The sequence below is a fragment of the Meles meles genome, chromosome 16, assembly GCF_922984935.1.
Source record: "Meles meles chromosome 16, mMelMel3.1 paternal haplotype, whole genome shotgun sequence".
Taxonomy (NCBI): Eukaryota; Metazoa; Chordata; class Mammalia; order Carnivora; family Mustelidae; genus Meles; species Meles meles.
Window position 1 is genome coordinate 79,162,211 of NC_060081.1, and position 19,558 is coordinate 79,181,768.

A 19,558-nucleotide genomic window follows, 5' to 3' on the forward strand; every position below is an offset into this window, starting at 1 on the left:
CTCTTTAGTCTGTTGAAATCCATCCATTTCTCACATAGTAACTTCTGGCCAGTTTATAACAGACGTTAGTAGTAACAGAATTTGTTTACTCTATACTTATTTTGCAGATAACCGAACAGGAAACCTTTTGATGAAGGGTCTCTCATCTACCCTCTATCTGTCTATATCTGTATCTACTCTCCCACCTACATATGGACCATTCCCCTCATTCGTTTTCTGTTGTAACAGAATTATTGCCGCTCTAACAAATTAGTTGTTCTGTGTAAATTTGGTTTTGAACACCAGTTTATTATTTTATAGTTCTGTAGATCAGAATTCAGTACTGGTCTCACCTGACAAAATCAGAGTGTCAACAGGGCTGCATTCCTTCTGGAGGCCCCAGTGGGGAATCAGTTTCCTGCTCATTTGGGTGGTTGGCAGAATTCTGTTCCTGGCCAGCAGCTGCTCTTCCGGTTCACAGACCACCAAAGGCGGGCTGGGTGCCTTTCACACTTGAGGTCTGCTCCTTCTTGTTCAGTCTCACTTTTCAGACCCAATCTTCTGCCTCTTCTTTCATTTTTAAGGACTCATATGGTTAGTTTAGGTTTGCCTGGGTAATCCAGGATACATTATCATCTTGGGGACTGTGTCCTTAGTCACATTCATGAAGTCCCTTTTGCCGGGCACGTCACATAGTCACAGCTCTGGGGATTAGCAGACATCTTTGAGGGTGGGGGCGTTATTCCACACCATCTACCTGTCCGTCTGTCTCCCCACATGTGTGTGATGTACATGCACTCGGACGCATCAGTTTCCGTATCTGTCTCCGCACTCACGTACGTGTGTATGCGTGCGTCTCTCTGTCATTTATCCACTTGTGTGTTCTCGAGAAAGAGGCCTGTTTTCTTATTCACGTTCCCATTTCACTTCAGTTGTCTTCACATTCACCAGAAAATGAAGTACTGCAGCACAGATTGTCCGCAGGCCTTGGCTCCCAGCGCATGCGGTGAAACCCGTGTTGCTGAGTATCTGTTGTTTTACTTCTTGTTTTGAGAAACATTTAAAAATGCAGAACAGTTCAGAAAATATGCAGCGGACTCCTGGGTAATGATCCAGAATTAGTAAATATTAACATTTTGTTTTATTTGTTTCTGAGCCTTTAAAAAATGAAATAAAATATTACTTTATATTTTATATTTGAAGTATATATTTATATTATACATATAGCATATATGTACACATACATACATGTTATGTAGTTTTACATATTTGTTTTCATAATTTGCAGTTCATTGTACACACTAATAATATATACAGTTGTTGAGTCCTTAAAGCGTGTGTATAAATATCATATGGAATTAATCATTCTTCAGTTTGATTTTTAAATTCAGTATCAAGTTTTTGAAGATCGAGGCATGTTGGTCAAATTCATTGGTTATAGGTGCTGTAGAGGGCTCCTTCCCATGAGTATAACACATTTTATTGTCCATTCCCCTATTTATGGGCATTGAAATTGTCTCCAATTTCTTTCTTTCTTTTTTTTTTTGCTGATTTGCAGTGAATGAATGCATATACATACATGCCTCCTTAGGCACAAGGCAAGAGGTTTTCTCAGTGATAGACCTGAAAGTGGAATTGCTGGGTTACAAGGTAATCGCATCTTCAACTTTACATGTCATTTCCGAATGGCTCTTGGGAGCCGATGTGTCACTTTCCGTTTCCTCCAGCTGTGAGTGAGAATTCGCCCTGCTCCCGTATTTCTGCTAAGGTTTGTTATTAGCATATTTGTATGCTGTGCCCATCCAGAATTTGTAGGTTTTGGTATATATCCTAGGTTTGTGTATGTGCTTTGCCATTACACACACACTATAGATATTTTCCCAGATCTGTTCTTTTCTCTTCTTAAGCCTATTTCTGTATGTTTTACCCACATAATTGCAAATGTCTTGTCTCTTCATTCTTTTTTACATATCAGATCTTACTTCTGAGATTGTTTTTTTCTGTCTGAAGCACATTTTTTTAGAGCTTCTCTAAAAGAAGAAAAATCTCCACTCTCATTAGTCTGAAAATACATTGATTTCTTCCTTGTTGTTGAAAAATGTTTTGCTGGGTATACGACCTTAGGCTGACAGTTACTTTCTCTCCACACATCAAAGCTATCCCGCACTGTCATTTGGCTTCTATTTCGTGGTGGAGGATTCAGCTATTAGTGTAGTCATCTGTCTTTTGAAGGTCTCTAATCTCTGGCTAGTTTTAAGATATTCTTTTAATCTTTGGTGTTCCATAGTTTTACTTTGATGTCTCCGGGTGTGTGTTGCCATTATTTATTCCATTAGGAATCCATTGGGCTTTTATGATTTGTGGATTGATGTCTACCTAGAAAATTCTCAGCCATCATTCTTCAAACGTTGTCTCTATCCCATTCTTGGTCTTCTCTTTCTGGAACACTGAAGTAATGTACCTTAGATCTTCTCTTTTATGTGTCTTAACCTCTATTTTCAGTAACTTTGTCTTTCTCTGCTAAAATCTAGATACTTTGTGCAGGTCCATCTTTAAAATTTTACTAATTTTCTCAACCTCCTGAGTTATTCTTATGTAAAGCTCTGTTAAAGTGTACTGAATTGTAGTGTTATGCATATTTAAAGTATACCATTTAATAGGTTTGGATGTATGTACACACCTGTGAACCAGTAACAGCATCAAGGTCATGTGTCAAAAATCCCTCAGATTTCCATGTGTCCTCCCTCCTGCCATCCCCAGGTAGCCGCTCATGTGCTTTCTGTAACTATATAGTAGTTCCCTTTTTCTAGAATTTTATAGAAATGGAATCACACAATATATATTCTTTTTTGGGGTGGGGCATTCTGGCTTTTTTTTCACTTAGCATGGTTATTTTGAGGTTCATCATATTGTTGCATGTATCAATAATTCATTCCTTTTTTTTTTTTTAAAGATTTATTTATTTATTTTAGAGAGTATGCGAGTGTGAGGAAGGGCAGAAGGAGAGGCAGAGAGAGAGAAGCCTACTTCTCAGTAAGTGTGGAGCCTAACACCAGGCTCGATCTTACCACCCTGAGATGATGAACTGAGCCAAAATTGAGAGTCAGATGCTGAAATAACTGAGCCAGCCAGGCGCCCCAGTCATTCATTCCTTTTTGTTGCTCAGTAGTAAGCCATTGGGTGGATATGTCATAATTTGTTTATACATTGACTTGTTGGCAGACATTAATGATTTGTTTCAGATTGGGACTGTTACAAGTAAAAACTACTATAAATATCCATATGCAAGTCTTTGCATGGATATATCCTTTATTTTCTAAAATTCTGAGTTGGTTTTTTTGGTTGCTGTTCAAGTATAATTAACATACAGTGTTATATTAGCATCAGGTGTCCAGACAGTGAGTCAGCCATTCTGTACATTTCTCGGTGCTCACGATGAGAAGTGTGCTCCCTCCTCTTCACCTGTTTCACCCATCCCCCACCCAAAACGAACAGACAGAAGAAAAGAGACAAAGGAACAGACTCTGAAATGTATGGGTATATCCTTTAAATTCTCTTGAGCAAATAAGAGTGCAGCGTCTGGATCGTGTAGTGGATGCCAGACTCTTTCCCAGGCAGTGGTATCATCTCACACTCCCGCGAGCTCTGAGTGAGGCGCTCGGCCTCTGCAACCTTGCCGGGACTTGACGTGGCCGTTCTTTTTCCTTCAGGCATCCTCACAGGTGTGTAGTGGTGTCCCACAAGCTGGAATTTGTACTTCCTTCCTGACTCATGGGATGAAGCAGCTCTTCACGTGTTTATTTGCCTTTCCTGTATCTGCTTCGGTGAAGTATCTTTTCGACTCTTTTGGCCCTTATAAAAATGGGTTGTTTTCTTACTTTGGAGTTTTGAGGATTCCTTATACATTCTGGTTTTTTTTTTTTTCTTAAATATCCCATTTATTTATTTGACAGAGATCACAAGCAGGCAGAGAGGCAGGCAGAGGGAGAGGAGGAAGCAGGCTCCCCGTGGAGCACGGAGCCCGATGTGGGGCTCGATCCCAGGACCCTGGGACCATGACCTGAGCTGAAGGCAGAGGCTTTAACCCACTGAGCCCCCAGGCGCCCCAGAGAACATACATGTTGAATGTGGGGGAGTCCAGTCCTCATTCTTTTCTTTGGATTGTGCTTTTGGTGTCACCACCACAGCATCTTTGCCTAACTCGGGGCCACAAAGCTTCTCTCCTAGGTTTTCTTCTCAAGTGTTATACTCTTAGGTTTGACATCCCAGCCTGTGGTCCATTTTCACCTGATTTTTCTGTACCGAGTGGTATAGATAGAAGTTGCTGTGTTTGCATGCGGACATATAATTGTGTCCCTGCCCTTTGTCCATCTCTTGGTTTTGAGACAAACACCACACCATCTTGGTAACACAGCCTGACTTTAAGACTTACTATAAAGCTAAAATATCAGAATGCTATTTGCATCAAAGTAGACGAACAGATCCATGGCACAGAATGGACAGTACAGAAATAGGCCCCTTGTATTTGGTCAGTTGATTTTCCCCGAAGGTTCAGAGGAGAGTATAGTCTTTTCCATGGATGGTGCTGGACCTGGGAAATCCCTTCACCAGGAAGCTGAGCAATTACAGGATCTGCCTCATCCGTTTCTCTACTCTCAAGGGATCACTGCTTTCATTACATGATGTCTCCTATCCTGAAAACCATTGTTTTATGTATTTGCCTCGTTTTTTCTTTGGGAGAATAAATGCAGTTACTGTGAAACCATTTTGCTCAGGAGAAAAAGACCCTGGACTGTGGCAGTGGCTTCTTACTGGCACCCTCCCCCAGTTACCCTCCTATTACTGATTTGTTGAGCGATAAACTTGATTGTTAATGTATATTGTGCTTTATTTCCAAAAAGTTCCACTTAATTATTTTTCAGATCTGCTTGTCATTTTATAGTCTCTTGCTCTTTAGTCTTCTTTTCTTTACTGAGGTGTGATGGACGTACATAAAAGCTTTGCATGTTTAATGTATACGTCTTGATGAGTTTGAAGATATGGAAACATCCATGAAACCATCCTCACATGTGATGTCCTAAACTTATTTTAATTTCTAGAAGCTTCTTCCTTTTTTTTAAATCAGAAAATTGACAGAAGATCTACCCTCTTGAATTTGTACATACACAGTACAGCATTGTTAACTGTGTGCACTGTGGTGTCCAGTAGTTCTCTAGGATTCGTTCATTTTGCACAAGTGAAACTTTGCACCCTTTGGTCAACACCTCCCGATTCCCCCTTCCTCTGGTCCCTGGCAACCACCATTCTCCTTTCTGTTTTTATGAGTTTGACTGTGTCAGATCTCTGCTATCATTGGGGTCATGTAGTCTTTGTTCTTCTGTAGCTGGCTTATTCTATTCCGAAGTTCCTCTATGTTGCAGCAAATGGCAAGATTTCCTTTTTTTTTTTTTTTTTTTTTTTAAGACTGAGTGATATTCTGTTGTATATGTACCGTGTCTTCGTTATCCATCCATTCATTGATTGATGGACATTTGGGTTGATTCCATATCTTGGCTATTGGAAACAATGCTGCATTGAATATGGGTGTGCAGTTATCTTTTTGATATCCTAATTTCAGTTTGTTAGGGTATATACCCAAGAGTGTGATTGCTGGATCATAAGGTAGTTCTATTTTTAATTTTTTGAGGAACCTCCATACTGTTTTCCATAGAGGAAATACTAATAGAGGACATGCTAGTGTACATTGCCACCAACACATTACAAGGATTCCTTTTTCGCCACATTCTTGTCAATACTATTATCTTTTATTTTTATTTTTTAAGAACAGCCATCCTCACAGGTGTGAGGCGATCTTTCACTGTGGTTTTGATGTGCATCTCCCTGATGATCAGTGATGTCGAGCACCTTTTCCTGTGTCTGTTGGCCATTTCCATGACTTCTATAGAGGAAGGTCTACTCAGGTCTTTTCCCCATTTTTTTAAAGTTGGTTTTTTGTTTGTTTGTTTCCCTCCCCCTCCCCCCCCCCCCCCCGCTGTTGAGTTACATGAGTTCCTCAGATATTTTGGGCATTAACCTCTTACCAGATAAGTGATTTGCAGGTATTTTCTCGCAGTCTGTGGGCTGCCTTTTCATCTTGTCAGTGGTTTCCTTCACCATGCAGAAGCTTTTCAGTTTGATGTGGTCCCAGCTGTTTATTTTTGCTTTTGTTGCCTTTGGTGTCATATCCAAGAAATCACTGCTAGCCAATACCGAGAAGCTTTTCCCCTGTGTTTTCTTTTAAGAGTTTTACAGTTTCAGATCTTATGTTTAAGTCTTTAAACGATTTTGATTTGTTTTTTGTGTGTAGTATAAAGTAAGGGTCCAGTTTCATTGTTTTGCATGTGGATATCCAGTTTTCTCAATGTTTTCTCACTGTGTATTCTTGTCCCTCTTGTTGAAAATCAGTTTATAATAAATGTGTGGGTTTATTTCTGGCTTCTGTTGCTCTCTTTTCTGTCCCATTAGTTGATGCGTCTGTTTTTATGCCAGTGCCGTAATATTTTTATTGCTATAGTATTGAAATGTATTTTAAAATCAGTAAGTGTAATACTGCCTGCTCTGTTGTTCTTGCTCAAGATTGCCTTGGTTAATTGGAGTTTCTTGTGGTTGCGCATGAATTTTAGGATTGTTTTTTAAAGTTTCTGTAATCTTCACTCTTATTCTCAACCTTTTCTAAAAACGCGCTTAGTATTTTACATCTGATAATCCCAACAGAGGGAGTCATGGCACATCTGATTCTGTTTTCTGTGTCATTAGCTCTCACTTTGTAGTGACCTATTTCCTTGTTTGTTTTCGGATTTTTCATGGTGAGCTGAGATTTTTGGACTTTGAGACTTGGGGTGGAAGTGGGTTTCTCCAGTGATGATTTGTTTTGCTTCTGCTAGGTGCCTGAGGGCATGCACTGGGCACTGCTTTAAATAAAATTGTTAGTTTTGGGCTTTTTCATGTCATGTGTAGTGTGAGTTCAGATTACAAACCTAGGAGAAGACTGTCTTATTGTTATAAAATTAACAGAAGAGACTTTTGCCCTCTTTACTTAGTGATAAGATTGGAGTTTTTCAGTGTCCCCTGGGAAGGCAGTGAGGGTAGGGTGTGGTATTTCTTTTTTTTTTTTTTTTTAATTTTTTTTTCCTTAAGATTTATTTATTTGTTTGACAGACAGAGATCACGAGCAGGCAGAGAGAGAGAGGAAGGGAAGCAGGCTCCCCGCTGAGCAGAAAGCCCGATGTGGGGCTCGATCCCAGGACCCTGGGATCATGACCTGAGGTGAAGACAGAGGCTTTAACCCACTGAACCACCCAGGCGCCCCTAGGGTGTGGTATTTCTAATTCACCTATATATTGAGGGTCCCTCTGAGGTCTCAGCTTTTGCAGGGTTAGAGCTTGGGTCTTCCACTTCATTTGCACCTAGGGTGGATTCTGGGTTTGAGTCCTGCTCCCTGCTCCCCACCGGACCATAAAAATGGAGATTAGGCTCACTTGATTTGGGAAATCCTCTCAAAATGAAAACCCTCTTACCTTTTCAGGTTTCAGTTTTCACTTGGTTTTTGATGTTAAATATATTCACATTATAATCAGAACATCAATAGGTTTATGTAGAAGTATTGAACATTTTTATATCTTAATCTGCATTTTTAGTTGTTTTCAATATAGGAGTATAGTGGTAGACAACCAGAGTAACTGTTCTGCTGGAAGTGGACTTCTTTATGTCATCAAGAAGGTGTATATTTAGTTGTATTCAAGTGGGGCTGCCTTTTCCTTTATGATTATTACTTTTTGGTCTTGTCTAAGAGATCTTTCGTCATTCCTAGTCTCCCAGCGTCAAAAACACAAAAATGTGTTCCCTTATGTTCTGTGTATATTAATGTAAGGAAGGATTTAGTTTTACTTTTGTCCATATGGAAAACTATGGGCCATGAGTCAGATTTGACTTTTGACCTGTTTTTATATGCCCTTGTGAGCTAGATAGGGTTATGACATTTTTAAAAGTGCGTGCACACACACACATATATATGTGTGTGTCTGTGTGTGTATGTGTGTGTGTGTATAAATATATAAAAGAATATGTGGTAGAGATGGTATGTGGCCTGAAAAATATTTATTTCTGGACCTTTATACAGAGAACTTGCAGACTTCTGGATTAATTTACCTTTTTTTCTTACTTATTTGCTGTATTTTACCTTCCCATTTATACCTGGAGTTTATTTCTGGGCCCTCCATTTGATTTTATTTGTCTCTTCATTTGTTGCCAACTCTAAATACCACACTGTAATGAAAATGGCTGTTTTCGTTAATGAAAGTACATGAGCTAAAGGAGAGGGATTAGGAAATGCAGGATCCATTTTTAGAGGGGAAATGGAAAAATGTAGAAAATTCATACTTGGATGCCTAATTGCCCTGACATAAACTGGAGGCATAGAAATTCAGAGCGCCCACAGACTACGGCTCTGCCGTGCCCAGAGCAAGCGCTGGACCATGGAATTGGATTTTATGGATTAATTTGTAACTGTGCAGAGTGCTGTCCGAAGCGTGCAGCGCTTGTTCCAGGAAGCTTCTGACAAATGGAACAATGGGTTGTGAGGTCCCGAGTGGATCCGAATGAGCGAGGAAGAGATTGGGGGGGTCACATGGGAGAAGTGTGCACTGTAAACCCTAAAGTATATGTTTGTCATTGGAAGTGGGGGAGAGAGAGACAACCGGGCCCTGAGAATAAAATCTTGCCCTCTGGAGCGGATGTTTGTCTGTCTGAGGTACGTGTCCGCTCACTTCAGTCACGACTGACTGAAGTGATGACGCGTCTTTGTTCTTCTGTAGCTCGCTTATTCCATTCCGGAGTTCAGCTGTGTTGCAGCAAATGGCGAGTTTCCTGCTCTTTTTCTTTCTTTCTTTCTTTTTTAAAGGCTGAGCCGTCTTCTGTTGTGTATATACTGTATCTTCTTACCCATGCAGTTGCTGTTCACGGCATGCCGTGACACAGTTCGCCTGTTCAGGGAGGTGGCGCTCTCAGGGACGACGGCGCGGTCTCTGAGGTGAGGCGGAGATACACGTAAGAGAGATGGTGGTGGCCACCACACCTGGCTGAGACATTTGTCACATTCACCAAGGCGCCAGAGGCTTTGGCCACGGCCCTACGTCCTGCTTAGCGGCTCGCAGGAGGTCTGCAGGCTTCCGCTCTGCTTCCTTTTGCTGTCTTATGTCCTGTCGGGTCCAGTGGGAGGGACAGTATGACAGCACACGTTCTTCCCCCCGAGCGAGCGCGTGTGAAGGGACCTCACTCTCTCCTCGGGTCCACCCTGCTTCCCGCAGACGTGGCTGGTGAAAGGAGCAGTGCCGGTGTGTGGGGCGCAGAGGTGCGGCTGGGGCAGGCAGGGTGGCCTGCGGCTTCTGTCAGCCTCAACACAGGACAAAAATGTCGCTCGCCTCCTTCGGAGAGCCCCTCTCTGCACTCTAGTCAAAACCAGTGTCTCCTGAGTTCTTGACGGTGGCCGGCAGGCGCCGGTGTCTGCTGGAGCTGGTGTGGGGTCAGAAGGCTTTGTTTCTGATCCGTTTCTCAGGAGGCCTATCGACCAGGACACGGTGCTGGTCTTACGTAAGTGTCAGCGACGCAGGCTCTTCGAGCAAGACCTCTGGAGACCGAGAGCACGGGGGTACAGCGAGTGCAGGAGTCCAGTTTAAAATCTGGACCGTCCCTGGCAATTCATCAAAAGTCCTGCGAGCCACTCTCGATCGGCTCCCAGCCAAGCAGACACAAACACAGAAGCCGAGGTGGACTGTGAAGGTAACCTCCGGTAAAACCACAGTGAGAGGAAGAATGGCTCTGTGGGACAACGTCACGCACGAAAGCGACACCGTGTATTTATAAGGATCCTTGCGTATTTAAGGATGTTTGTTGACGTATTTGAGCGAGAGGCTCCGGGGAAGATAGGCCAAAGGACGCAGAGGAGAGGGGAAACACACAAATCACGTGTCTGGGGTCAGGCTCCCCAGAAGCAGAGCTTGAGATGGGCCTTCCCCGGGCAGGCGACCCGAGAGGGCGGGCTCTCGGGACTGAGGGAAGCCCACCGGGGTTTGGCAGTCCTGCCTGATCCTGTGGGAGGGTCTGGAGTAGGAGATGCACCAGACGTTGTCCTGCTCAGAGAGAAAGGGGCTGAGCTGTCACCTTCTGCGACTGTCGGCCAGGGGCTAAGGGCCCTTCCTGGGCTGGGTGCAGGCTTCCGCAGGCCTCTTCAGGCAAGATGGCTCCCACCAGCCAAGGACAGTCCTCTTGAGAAGGGGGTAGATGTGAATCACTAGCAGCTAAGCCCCCCGCCTCTGAGACACAACGTGCAGCCGGGTGAAGGCTGTCGAGATGGGTCTTCATGGCGCCTGCCAAAGTACCGGAGGCCTTGTTTGTCTCGTGGTGGTGACAGGCTAGCTTCCCCTGCCAGACCTGTGTGTTCCTGCCCAGATGAAGGGGCTGCAGGAGAGGCTGCGTGCAGGATGCTCTGAGAGAACCCAGGAGAGGGAGCAACAGGCCCTGCCCGTGACTCAACAGAATGCTGCTTTGACGCTAGGTTAGGAGCCCCTTGGGCTCCCCCAAGGGCTAAAGGGCCCTGATTCCACCTTCCCGAGACCTGAGTTCAGGGGCCGGGGCTCTCCCGCAGTCTCCTGGTGGTTTTCATTGAGCAGAGTCCCTCACTAGGCCAATTTCCAAAAGCAGAACCTCCCAGCAGTTCAAACTGTGCCATTCTTAAGACTTAAACCAGCCCAAAACTTGGTTTGTTTGTTTTTTTTTTTAAGATTTATTTATTTATTTATTTGACAGAGAGAGAGAGATCACAAGTAGGCAGAGAGGCAGGCAGAGAGAGAGGAGGAAGCAGGCTCCCCGCGGAGCAGAGAGCCCGATGCGGGGCTCGATCCCAGAACCCTGAGATCATGACCTGAGCGGAAGGCAGCGGCTTAATCCACTGAGCCACCCAGGCGCCCCAAACTGTGCCATTCTTAACACCTGCAAGCTCGTGGCAGTCACCCACTGACTTGGGGTAAAGGTGACCTGGAGAAGAATTCTCCCTGTAGCCCCATACCCTACCCTCCTTCCTCCCGCTGTCTCTACACTTCCAAATCACTCTCTGCCCAGGCCCAGCAGGAACCCTGACTGGTTCAGGGGCTTGTGATTAGCTCCCTCCCCGGGCGCAGATAACTCTTTCAGGAACCTTGGACTTGACAAGCAGGGATGACTGCTTCAAAGAGTAAGGCAGGCACCCCTGGGGAATGACAGCTCCTGCCCAAGGCCAGGGAGGCAGCTGGGTCATGTGACTGGAGCCTCTCCGGAACAGGGACTCCAGAAAAGATGAACAAAAAATCACTTTCTCATTGTTGTGATGCTGTAAAAACCAGCACCTAAGAGAATACAGCATCCTGCAGATCTTATTTAAAATTCCGTGAGCAGCCCTGGTGATTAGGGGACTGCAGCTAGAGGCTGGCAGTGGCTCAGACAAATGAGAAAGGAAAATGGCCAAGCAGGTGGCCTCACCTTCCCCCGCAGGCTTCGGAGTGTCTGGGAGTAGAATTCTTGTAAACTGAGGCTTGTAAAAAAAAAAAAAAAGGCGTCCTGGTGGCTTAATGGGGCAGAGAGAAGCAGCGCAAAGGTCTCTTCAAAGAGCTGACCGCTGATGGTGGCCTGTCACAAACCGGTCCAGAGCACTGGACCCAGGGTCCTAGCTCCAGTCGGCGAAGGGGTCTTAAGTGTTTCAGGGCTCACAGTCCCTGTTCTGCGGCGGCCCTGGAGCAGCGCGCGGGTCTGTTTCTGGTTGCATGTTTGGTTGCACATCCTAATACATGCATAATTGCTTACTCAAATTAATACACACGTTCTACTCTACTGATGTGTTACGTATATTATAAAGGGCATACAGCAAGAGATTCAAGAAAGTCTGGAAGAAAATAAATATAAATATAAGCTCCAGTATTTTCTTTCTCATCTTTGCCGTGCCTTCCCACTGGGACGGGAACACTGTTTCAGAGATTAGACCACATGATCTGATCTGGAAGGTCCTCTCCAGATGGAAAGTCTACAATGCCCAATTTTTCAAAGACTCCCAAGCCTGCAGTGTCCAATACAGTAGTCAATGGGCGCATGTGGCTATTTAAACTCATTAAAATGAAATAAAGTAAAACTCACTTCCTCAGAAACACTGCATTTCAAATGTTCAACAGCTGCACGTGGTCAGTGCAGATCATAGAATGTTCTTTTGTTGCCAGAAGTTGTATGGAGCGGCTTGTTCGTACGTAGTCAGGACTGTATGGCTCAGGATTTCATTACAGCCACTGGCCTTTAGTAAGCACGTGCTCTGCCCAAGGCAGCACGGAGGGCCCTTCCTATGCACCGTGTCATGTTGTCCCTCCAACGGCCTCGCGAGTTAGGTCCCGCTGTTGTCTCCATGTCCTAGAGGGGAAAAGGAGGAGAGGAAGGATAAGGAGTTTCTAGGCTGACCTGAGGGTTTATTGTCTGAGTGTCGCCTTTGTAACTGTTGTAACTGTTTGTGTGTGGGGGCTTCTGGGCGCATGTTCTCAGGGAAGGCTATACGGCACACGTGCTTCTCTGTCCCACAGGTACAAGGGCAGTTTCTTACAGAGCCGCGTTCAGCTGAGAGGGAGTGGACCGCGCAGGCCACTCAGGGTGCTGAGAAGAGACCGCCACCCCTCCCCACTCGAGGGGCTGGGCCCACGTGGGACCTGCAAACAGCCTCCTTCAGAAACAGCAGGTAATATTCTTTTTGGAGGCGAATCCAAACTGGGCACACCAAAGTGCGGGGCTCCTCATAGAGGCGGGGTGTGCAGGACGGGCGGGAGCCAGCTGTCCTTGCTCTCAGGAGCCTGAGGGTACGGTGACAAAGCTGGTACACCTGTGGGACAGTCAGTGTGACCCCAGACTTGGGGGGGCCCTACTGGGCGGGAATATGGAGAAGTCAGGGCATACCCCTCCGTCCTGGCCGCGTGTGCTGGGCCCCGTGCTGGGAAGAGATCTCCTCCAGGACCTCAGGAACGTGAGTCAGAACTCTCGGTGCCTCCACATTCCCCTGTCTTTAGAAAGGAAGGTCACAGGGCCATTTCGAGGCTGCAGTGGGTCATGGGGGGCTTGAGAGTCCGTGTTGGAGTAGAAAGCTGAGCAGCTAGCGCGCGTGGCAGCTGCAGGGAGCGCTGCTTACAGGGACGGCGTCAGAGGTTCACGCTCTGTCATGCTCGGAAATAAATCAAGGATGAACTAACGCAGAGCGCTTCCTGGAAAAAGGACTATTTTCAGCTGTAATCACTGGGCAACCAGGGCAGATCAGTGCACTTCTGCGGACCTCTACTCTCTACTCTCCCGTTTCTCCCCCGCCCCAGCAGCCATGGGTCCAGCTTTAGCCTTTGCAAGGTGTTGCTGGGGGGGCGGGGGGGGATGGAGAGCTTCTGTGGAAAGGCTACAGGGTCCCATCTGGCCAGCTGTGACTGAATTACCATCCTTTTGTGGCTGATGATTGTCTGTTCGGCTCCAGGGCTGACCCTGCCTGGGCTGTGTCTGATGGCTGAGGTTTGGGTCCCTGGGGACAGTTGGCTGGGGGGCACCTCCCCCTCCAGCACTGTGTAGCTCCAGCGCCCCCTGCCGGCAGATGGCTCTTCTGCGCTCCCCCTCCCCACCGTCCCCCAGACCCTCTCCTGTGGGCAAGGACAGGGGTTTGTTTGTCTTTTGTTTCTCAGTGAGAATTTAAATCAAAGTAAGTATTTGCTCTGGAGGTTGGCCAGGAAGAGCATTGCTAGGACCAGGGAGGTTTAGATGGTGTGGGGGAGGCTGGGCTGGCGTTGTGGGGGTAGCCCGAAGGCCCCATGGAGCCCAGCTGATCCTTCCTTCCCTTCTGGGCCACATTCTCAACTTCATGCCTCTTCTTCTCAGACGGGTACAGCCGAGGGAGCTGCCCAGGGGCTTGCTCAGGTGACCCCCGCCCCCTCCATGAGAACCCACTGGCCCGCTGCCGATTGTCCCAAATGGCAGAACCTTCCCAGCAGCTCTCTTCCCAGCGCCTCAGAGGGGCTAAGTCAGGCTGCTGGAAGCTGGCGGCCGCTGCCGTGTGTATGTCCTGAAGGCTGTGCTGCGCGCTGAGGAGAGAGATGACCCTCTGGGCTGCAGGGTGAGGACCGCTGGGCTGAAGGACTGGCTCTCCGCTCAGCCACATGGGGGATAACACGGCAGGTCAGTTGGCTGCCCCCTGGGATCTGTGTCTGCACAGCGAGGCTGTTGATAAAGGTTTTACCTACCCAGTGGCTGAGTGTGCGTGTCGAGCGTGCGGCTGTATGCAGCAGGCGCCGCGCGACTCTGCAGCAGATGAGAGATGCTGATTGCGACGGTCTGCTGAGCGCGATAAGCACACCTGCGTAAAGACAGGCGGGTGCCGCGTGCCAAACGAGTGTGGGGCATGTGGCATAGAAGTGTTTCTGTTGTTGGCAGAGGATGAGGTCAGTGTTGGGGGAGGGACCGAAAGGGGGGTTTCTGGAGAGACATAGGGCTTCATCTGGAAATGCAGATGTATGGAGAATAGAACAGAGGCTTGCTGGATTGGGGAGTGGTGAGTAGGGCTCGGGGGCAAGAATGCAGACTCTGGATAGGGCGGCTGGAGCCCAGATGGGCCCGTGCGCCGGGGCCGGTGGGACAGGGGACAGCCACTGAAGCCGGTGCCCCGCTTGGCTACCACCCGTACCAGTTCCTACAGCTGTGGGAGAAATTGCCACAAACTTGGTGGTTTAAAACAACAAAAATTAGTTTTCTCACAGTTATGGAGGCCAGTTGTCTCACACTATCTCCAGAGGCTTTAGGGAAGGAGCCCTCCTGCCACTTCCGGCTTTTGGTAGCTCCGGCTGTCCCCTGGCTCGTGGCTGCATCTCTCCAGTGTCTGCCTCCTTCTGCACGTGGACTTCTCTGTGTATTTCTGTGAATCAAATCTCCTCCTCCTTTTTCCTTGTAAGTATACTTGTCCTCGGACTTAGGGCTGATCCCAAATCCAGGCTGCCCTCACTGCCAGTCTTAATTTAATGCCACCTGCGAAGACTCTCTGTCCACATAAGGCCACAGCCACAGGTGATGCAAACTGGGACTTGGACATACCATTTGGGGTCACAGTTCACTGTACCACTTTTACAGTTTCCCCCGCTCTGCGAACCAACAGAAGTGGCCGAACGTCACGTTTCTAAGTGAGAACAGCTGCAGCACACGTGGGCATTCAGGGTTTGATGAGGCACGTTGTGCTCTCACTGTGCCACGCGGCTTGGGTAGGAAAGTTCTGTTCGAACCAAACCAAGACACAGTCGCTAAGAGTCACCCGCCCACCACCAGCAGGACATGTTCCAGATTTGGGGGAAGAGTTTAGGAGTAGCTTCAACACCAGGACCGGTGTGTTGGGGTAGAGAACCCATTAGCTTCTCTTTAGGGAGAAGCCCAGGGACAGACGGGGTAGGGCGCGGGTGAGCCCTGCAGGTATGGCTGTGTGGATTGTGCCCCCAGGCCTGCGGTTTAGCTCCCACTGGTTTGTCCAGCGTCGCCCTCTGACTATGGGGATGTCAGCCCTGGCTTCTCTCTCCTCTGCTGCAGCCCGCAAGTGGAAGTGGGTACCACTTCCTAATGTGGACAGGTGCCCCGTGTGCTCACAGACTGAGGGCCCCCACATAAGCAGAGATACCAGGCGGGAAGCCTCTGACCTGTCACTGTCCTTTGCGCCCCCTTCTTCCCTTTGAAATCTTCTCTCAGCCTCGGGGGTGGTCCTGCTCCCACCCATGTGGACTGATGGAGGGCACCTGGAGACCCCTTCCATGTTGGGAGAAATCCCACTTCTATCCTCTTCCCATCTCAGCGGCAGCCTTTCCCACCAAAGCCTCACAGCAAACTGGGCCACAGTGAATGTGGATTAAAAACAGACCCAGACAAACAAACGCATCAGAAACACGGTCTGAATGTGGAGCTGAGAAAGGAGAGGCTATCCGTAGTTCAAATGCCCCCTGGAATGTGGCCCCACACGGGGGTATGATAAGGCCCCAGCAATAGCCCAAGTGGTGACGAATGTCTCTGCTTTCGTGTTTATTATTTGAGAAGCGGATTGAGCCAGAGGCCTGGGTCACTGGTGCCCATTTTCAAAGGGCTCCCTCCCCTGCAATTAGGAAGAACATGGAGGATGTCCATTAAGAGCAGGTGTGAGCCTGCGGGATGTGGGCTAAGCCTTGGCCCATGGAGTATTAATCACTCCCTGTCCCTTACTGAAGTGTCCGAGTGGGAATAGGGCTGGCTGGTTTACCCAGCCGGCCAGCTCAGGGTGGACAGGTCATGATGGACACCGAGTTGGAGGGTGGTAGAGTGCATGAAAATAAATATCTCCTGGAAATCAAAGGGACTGGGGAGTTTATTGCCACCGCTTGCCCATACCAATATTTCACATTTGAGTGACAGGCACTCTGAGTGTTGGGTGTTTGAAGACAAAGTGCCATTACTTCAAAGGAACCTAACAACGGGCCTTGGTCTCATCTACAAACAACTTTCTTTTATCCTTTGACCTGGCAGGTCCTGCATGGAGAGATCAGGGCTGGCTTCTGAGTGAGGGAGCTGACCTCGCCGTGTCCGTGTGTGTATGTGTGTGTGCGCGTGCCCGTGCAGGAATGTGCCTGTGAATGCATGTGGCTGTGTATATGTTTTTGTGGGGGGTGTGTATGGCAGGAGGGCCCGTTTCCCACAGCAGGACGACGATAGAATCATCTGTTTTGGGTGACCTGAGGGGCCGTAAGTTTGGGGGAACGTGACAAAATGCAACAAAGAAATTGAGAATGGTCTTTGGGGGGAACTTCCCAATTAAAAGATAGGGAAAACCTTTAGCCCTGATCCTTATAAGTGAGCTAGAATCAGAAACATCTCTTCAAATAAGTAGGCATGAATACTTGTGTCCGGGGGCTGAAAGAAAGTATCATAACCGGTTCTTTGTCTTCTTCAGTGTTGGTGACTCTTCCTGTCAACAGTGTATAAAGATGAGAGGAAGAGGATGTTTCTGAAAAATATTTTTTAAAAGGATGCTTAATTCCCCTTTTCTTTAAACTATTCTGATAGCTTGGTACTAATCACTGCAGTTGACAGATGGCGTGGCAGTGAAGTCATCTGCAAGCAGAAGGCCAGAGAAGTTAGGAAGGATAAAGACCCAATTTATAAGATTTTAGAGTGATTGGAGTCTTTGAGACTCTCCTGAAAACTGAGTCTGTTTTTAAACCTGAATCCAGTGGTCCTTCCCTTCCATGTTTCCAGCAAGAGGGCCGGGGAAGCTGGAAGTCTCTCTTTCAATAACAAGTAGCGATGAATTCCTAGCAGCAACGGTGACTGTCCATCATCAAGGGCGCCGCTGTTTTGGAGCACTGCCTTCTTCGTTCCTGTGCACCTCGGGATCGCCGTAGAGGCATGGGGTTAGGTGGTTTTAATCTCAGAAGCTCAAGGTTCCTCATCAAAGGGATTCATAAAAAGATGCTTTTAAAGATACTAAGTCATTGAATATCCCAAGGAGAGCATACAGCGATGTGAGGGAAAACCTTATAATCCAAACTTTCTTTATGGGACGCCCCAGTCAGAGGTTGCCTGGGGAGGCGATGATTGTCATAGGATGAGAATATTCTCCAATAAACTGACTGCTTATAAATTTAGACTCCTTTTAAGTACCACTTTCTCTCTGTCTCTCTCTCTTTTTAGCATAGCTTTCATTCCTGCCCTTCAGATTAATTTTCACGATATAATGTAAATTGATTGCCAAGTGAAACCACAAATCATGCTCAGGCCATAGGATTTCATGAAGTTGATGGAAGTGACCTCTGCCTTGATTGAAACTCAGTGACAGAATCTGACTAGTTGACAAATGGACAGGAGAACTCTAAGGAGGCTAATTCCAAGAGAGTGAGGTACATGTTGGAGAGTTAGGAGAAGCCCCTTGGGAAAATTGAGGAGGCCATATAATATTGGGGAGGAGAGGTCTCTTTTGGTCTTCCTGTGAGTGTATATGTAGACTGAAGAACAGCTCGTAGAACTGCTCTACGGTTTTGTCCCCATCAGCACTGGATTAACCTTCGTTGATTTCAACAATTAGCTCACAGTTGGCCGTGAAGGCTTATTTTTATTTTATCTTTGTTGGTTTATCAGCTTACTTTCACAGCTTTCGATTTCAAGATAAATTCTCAGAGTCCTTCATAGAGTTCCCACTATTTACTGTGCGATTTTGGTCCCCATGGTGAATAGATTCCTTTTAGGTGGCCTTTCCCCAGTGGCCTTTCCCGACTGCCACTGGGGAAACTTACTAATCTTGGTGAATAAGGGCCCTATTTACCAAGCTGATGGGTCATCTCTGCCTTTGAGCCCGTGCTTAGCACGGTGTCAGGTTCTTAGCAAGCATTTATGGAATGAGCAACTGAACAAACAGAAGGGAGTTGCCCTGAACCTCAGCCCGGTTGAAAGGATGAGCGAAATCAACCCCCAAGGCTTCTTGGAGAATGAAGGAAGGGGCAGGCAGCTGGTAGACTTCATCCCTGGTGGTATTTTGGAGTGTTGTCAGCAACAGAGGAGTCCAGTGGGTGTGTAGTTTGGGTGGCAGGGAGGGAAGCAGCATAAAAGAAACCTTATCTTTATTTTCTTCATAAAAGAAACTTTTCATCTAAAATGAAACTTCCATGTTCCCCTACCTTTGCTGGGCTCGGTTTTGTGGCACAACCGTCTTCAACCTCAAGGATCACCTGTCTGTCTAATGCCGCCTCAGGTGTGCCGATGGGGGCCCCGGAGAGGTACATACGGTGACTTTGAACCTGAGGATGCTCACTCTGATGTCTTTTAACCTGGGGTCCTCTCTTACACAATGGTGGGACCAAACCTCGAGTGGGGGATTTGCCGAAGCCCGCACTTCAGTTGAAACAATCTGTGGGCAGCGCTATCTTCAAAAATCCTGTAACTCGGTTACAAGAGTGCGCTCGGTGTCTGTAGCTCTGAGTGGAAATTCTCATGCACAAGATGTTTGAGGACCACTGAGTAAAAGAAGGAAGGAAAAGAGGCAGTCCGTCTGTCCCAGCTGTTCGAAGATCAACAACAAACCCTCCCTCTATGGAGGGGAATGAGGAACTTTCCAGTGTCCTTGCTTTGCTGCACAGTGCGCACCATTTGGATTTAGCATTAAGCCTCTCAAACCGCTCCGGCATCTTGAGGGACTGGCTTGTTGTGGTGGGATTAAGATACTGGAGTTGTGTCTTCTGGGCGGTGTGGGGAGCAGCATCTCAGAGTTCAGAGTGTCGGAATGTGCGGTGGGACGCTGGTGTTTCTCATCTGGTGCTGGCTTAGCGCTTGGGGGCGGTTCTCTGGTTGGCAGCTGCTCCGCGCCAGTGTGAACAGCTGGCGTAGGTCAGCCAAAGACCGTCTCTTCTGCTATAAGGGGCAGTTCACCACCGACCCTTGTCATGACAGTGGTTTCTTTATCGTTGACTTCCCAAGTTGGGGTCTCATCTAAGATGAGAAGTTGTGCGGTTGTGCG

General features: G+C 47.2%; 1 protein-coding gene across 1 annotated transcript in view; it reads left to right on the forward strand.

Moving 5' to 3' along the window:
- The window catches only part of ZNF831 (zinc finger protein 831), a 100,711-nt gene that overhangs the window by 41,626 nt on the left and 39,527 nt on the right, over positions 1 to 19,558 (forward strand). Inside the window, 1 exon segment of the mRNA XM_045981709.1 lies at positions 12,609 to 12,760. Coding sequence (XP_045837665.1) covers positions 12,609 to 12,760 — 152 coding nt within the window.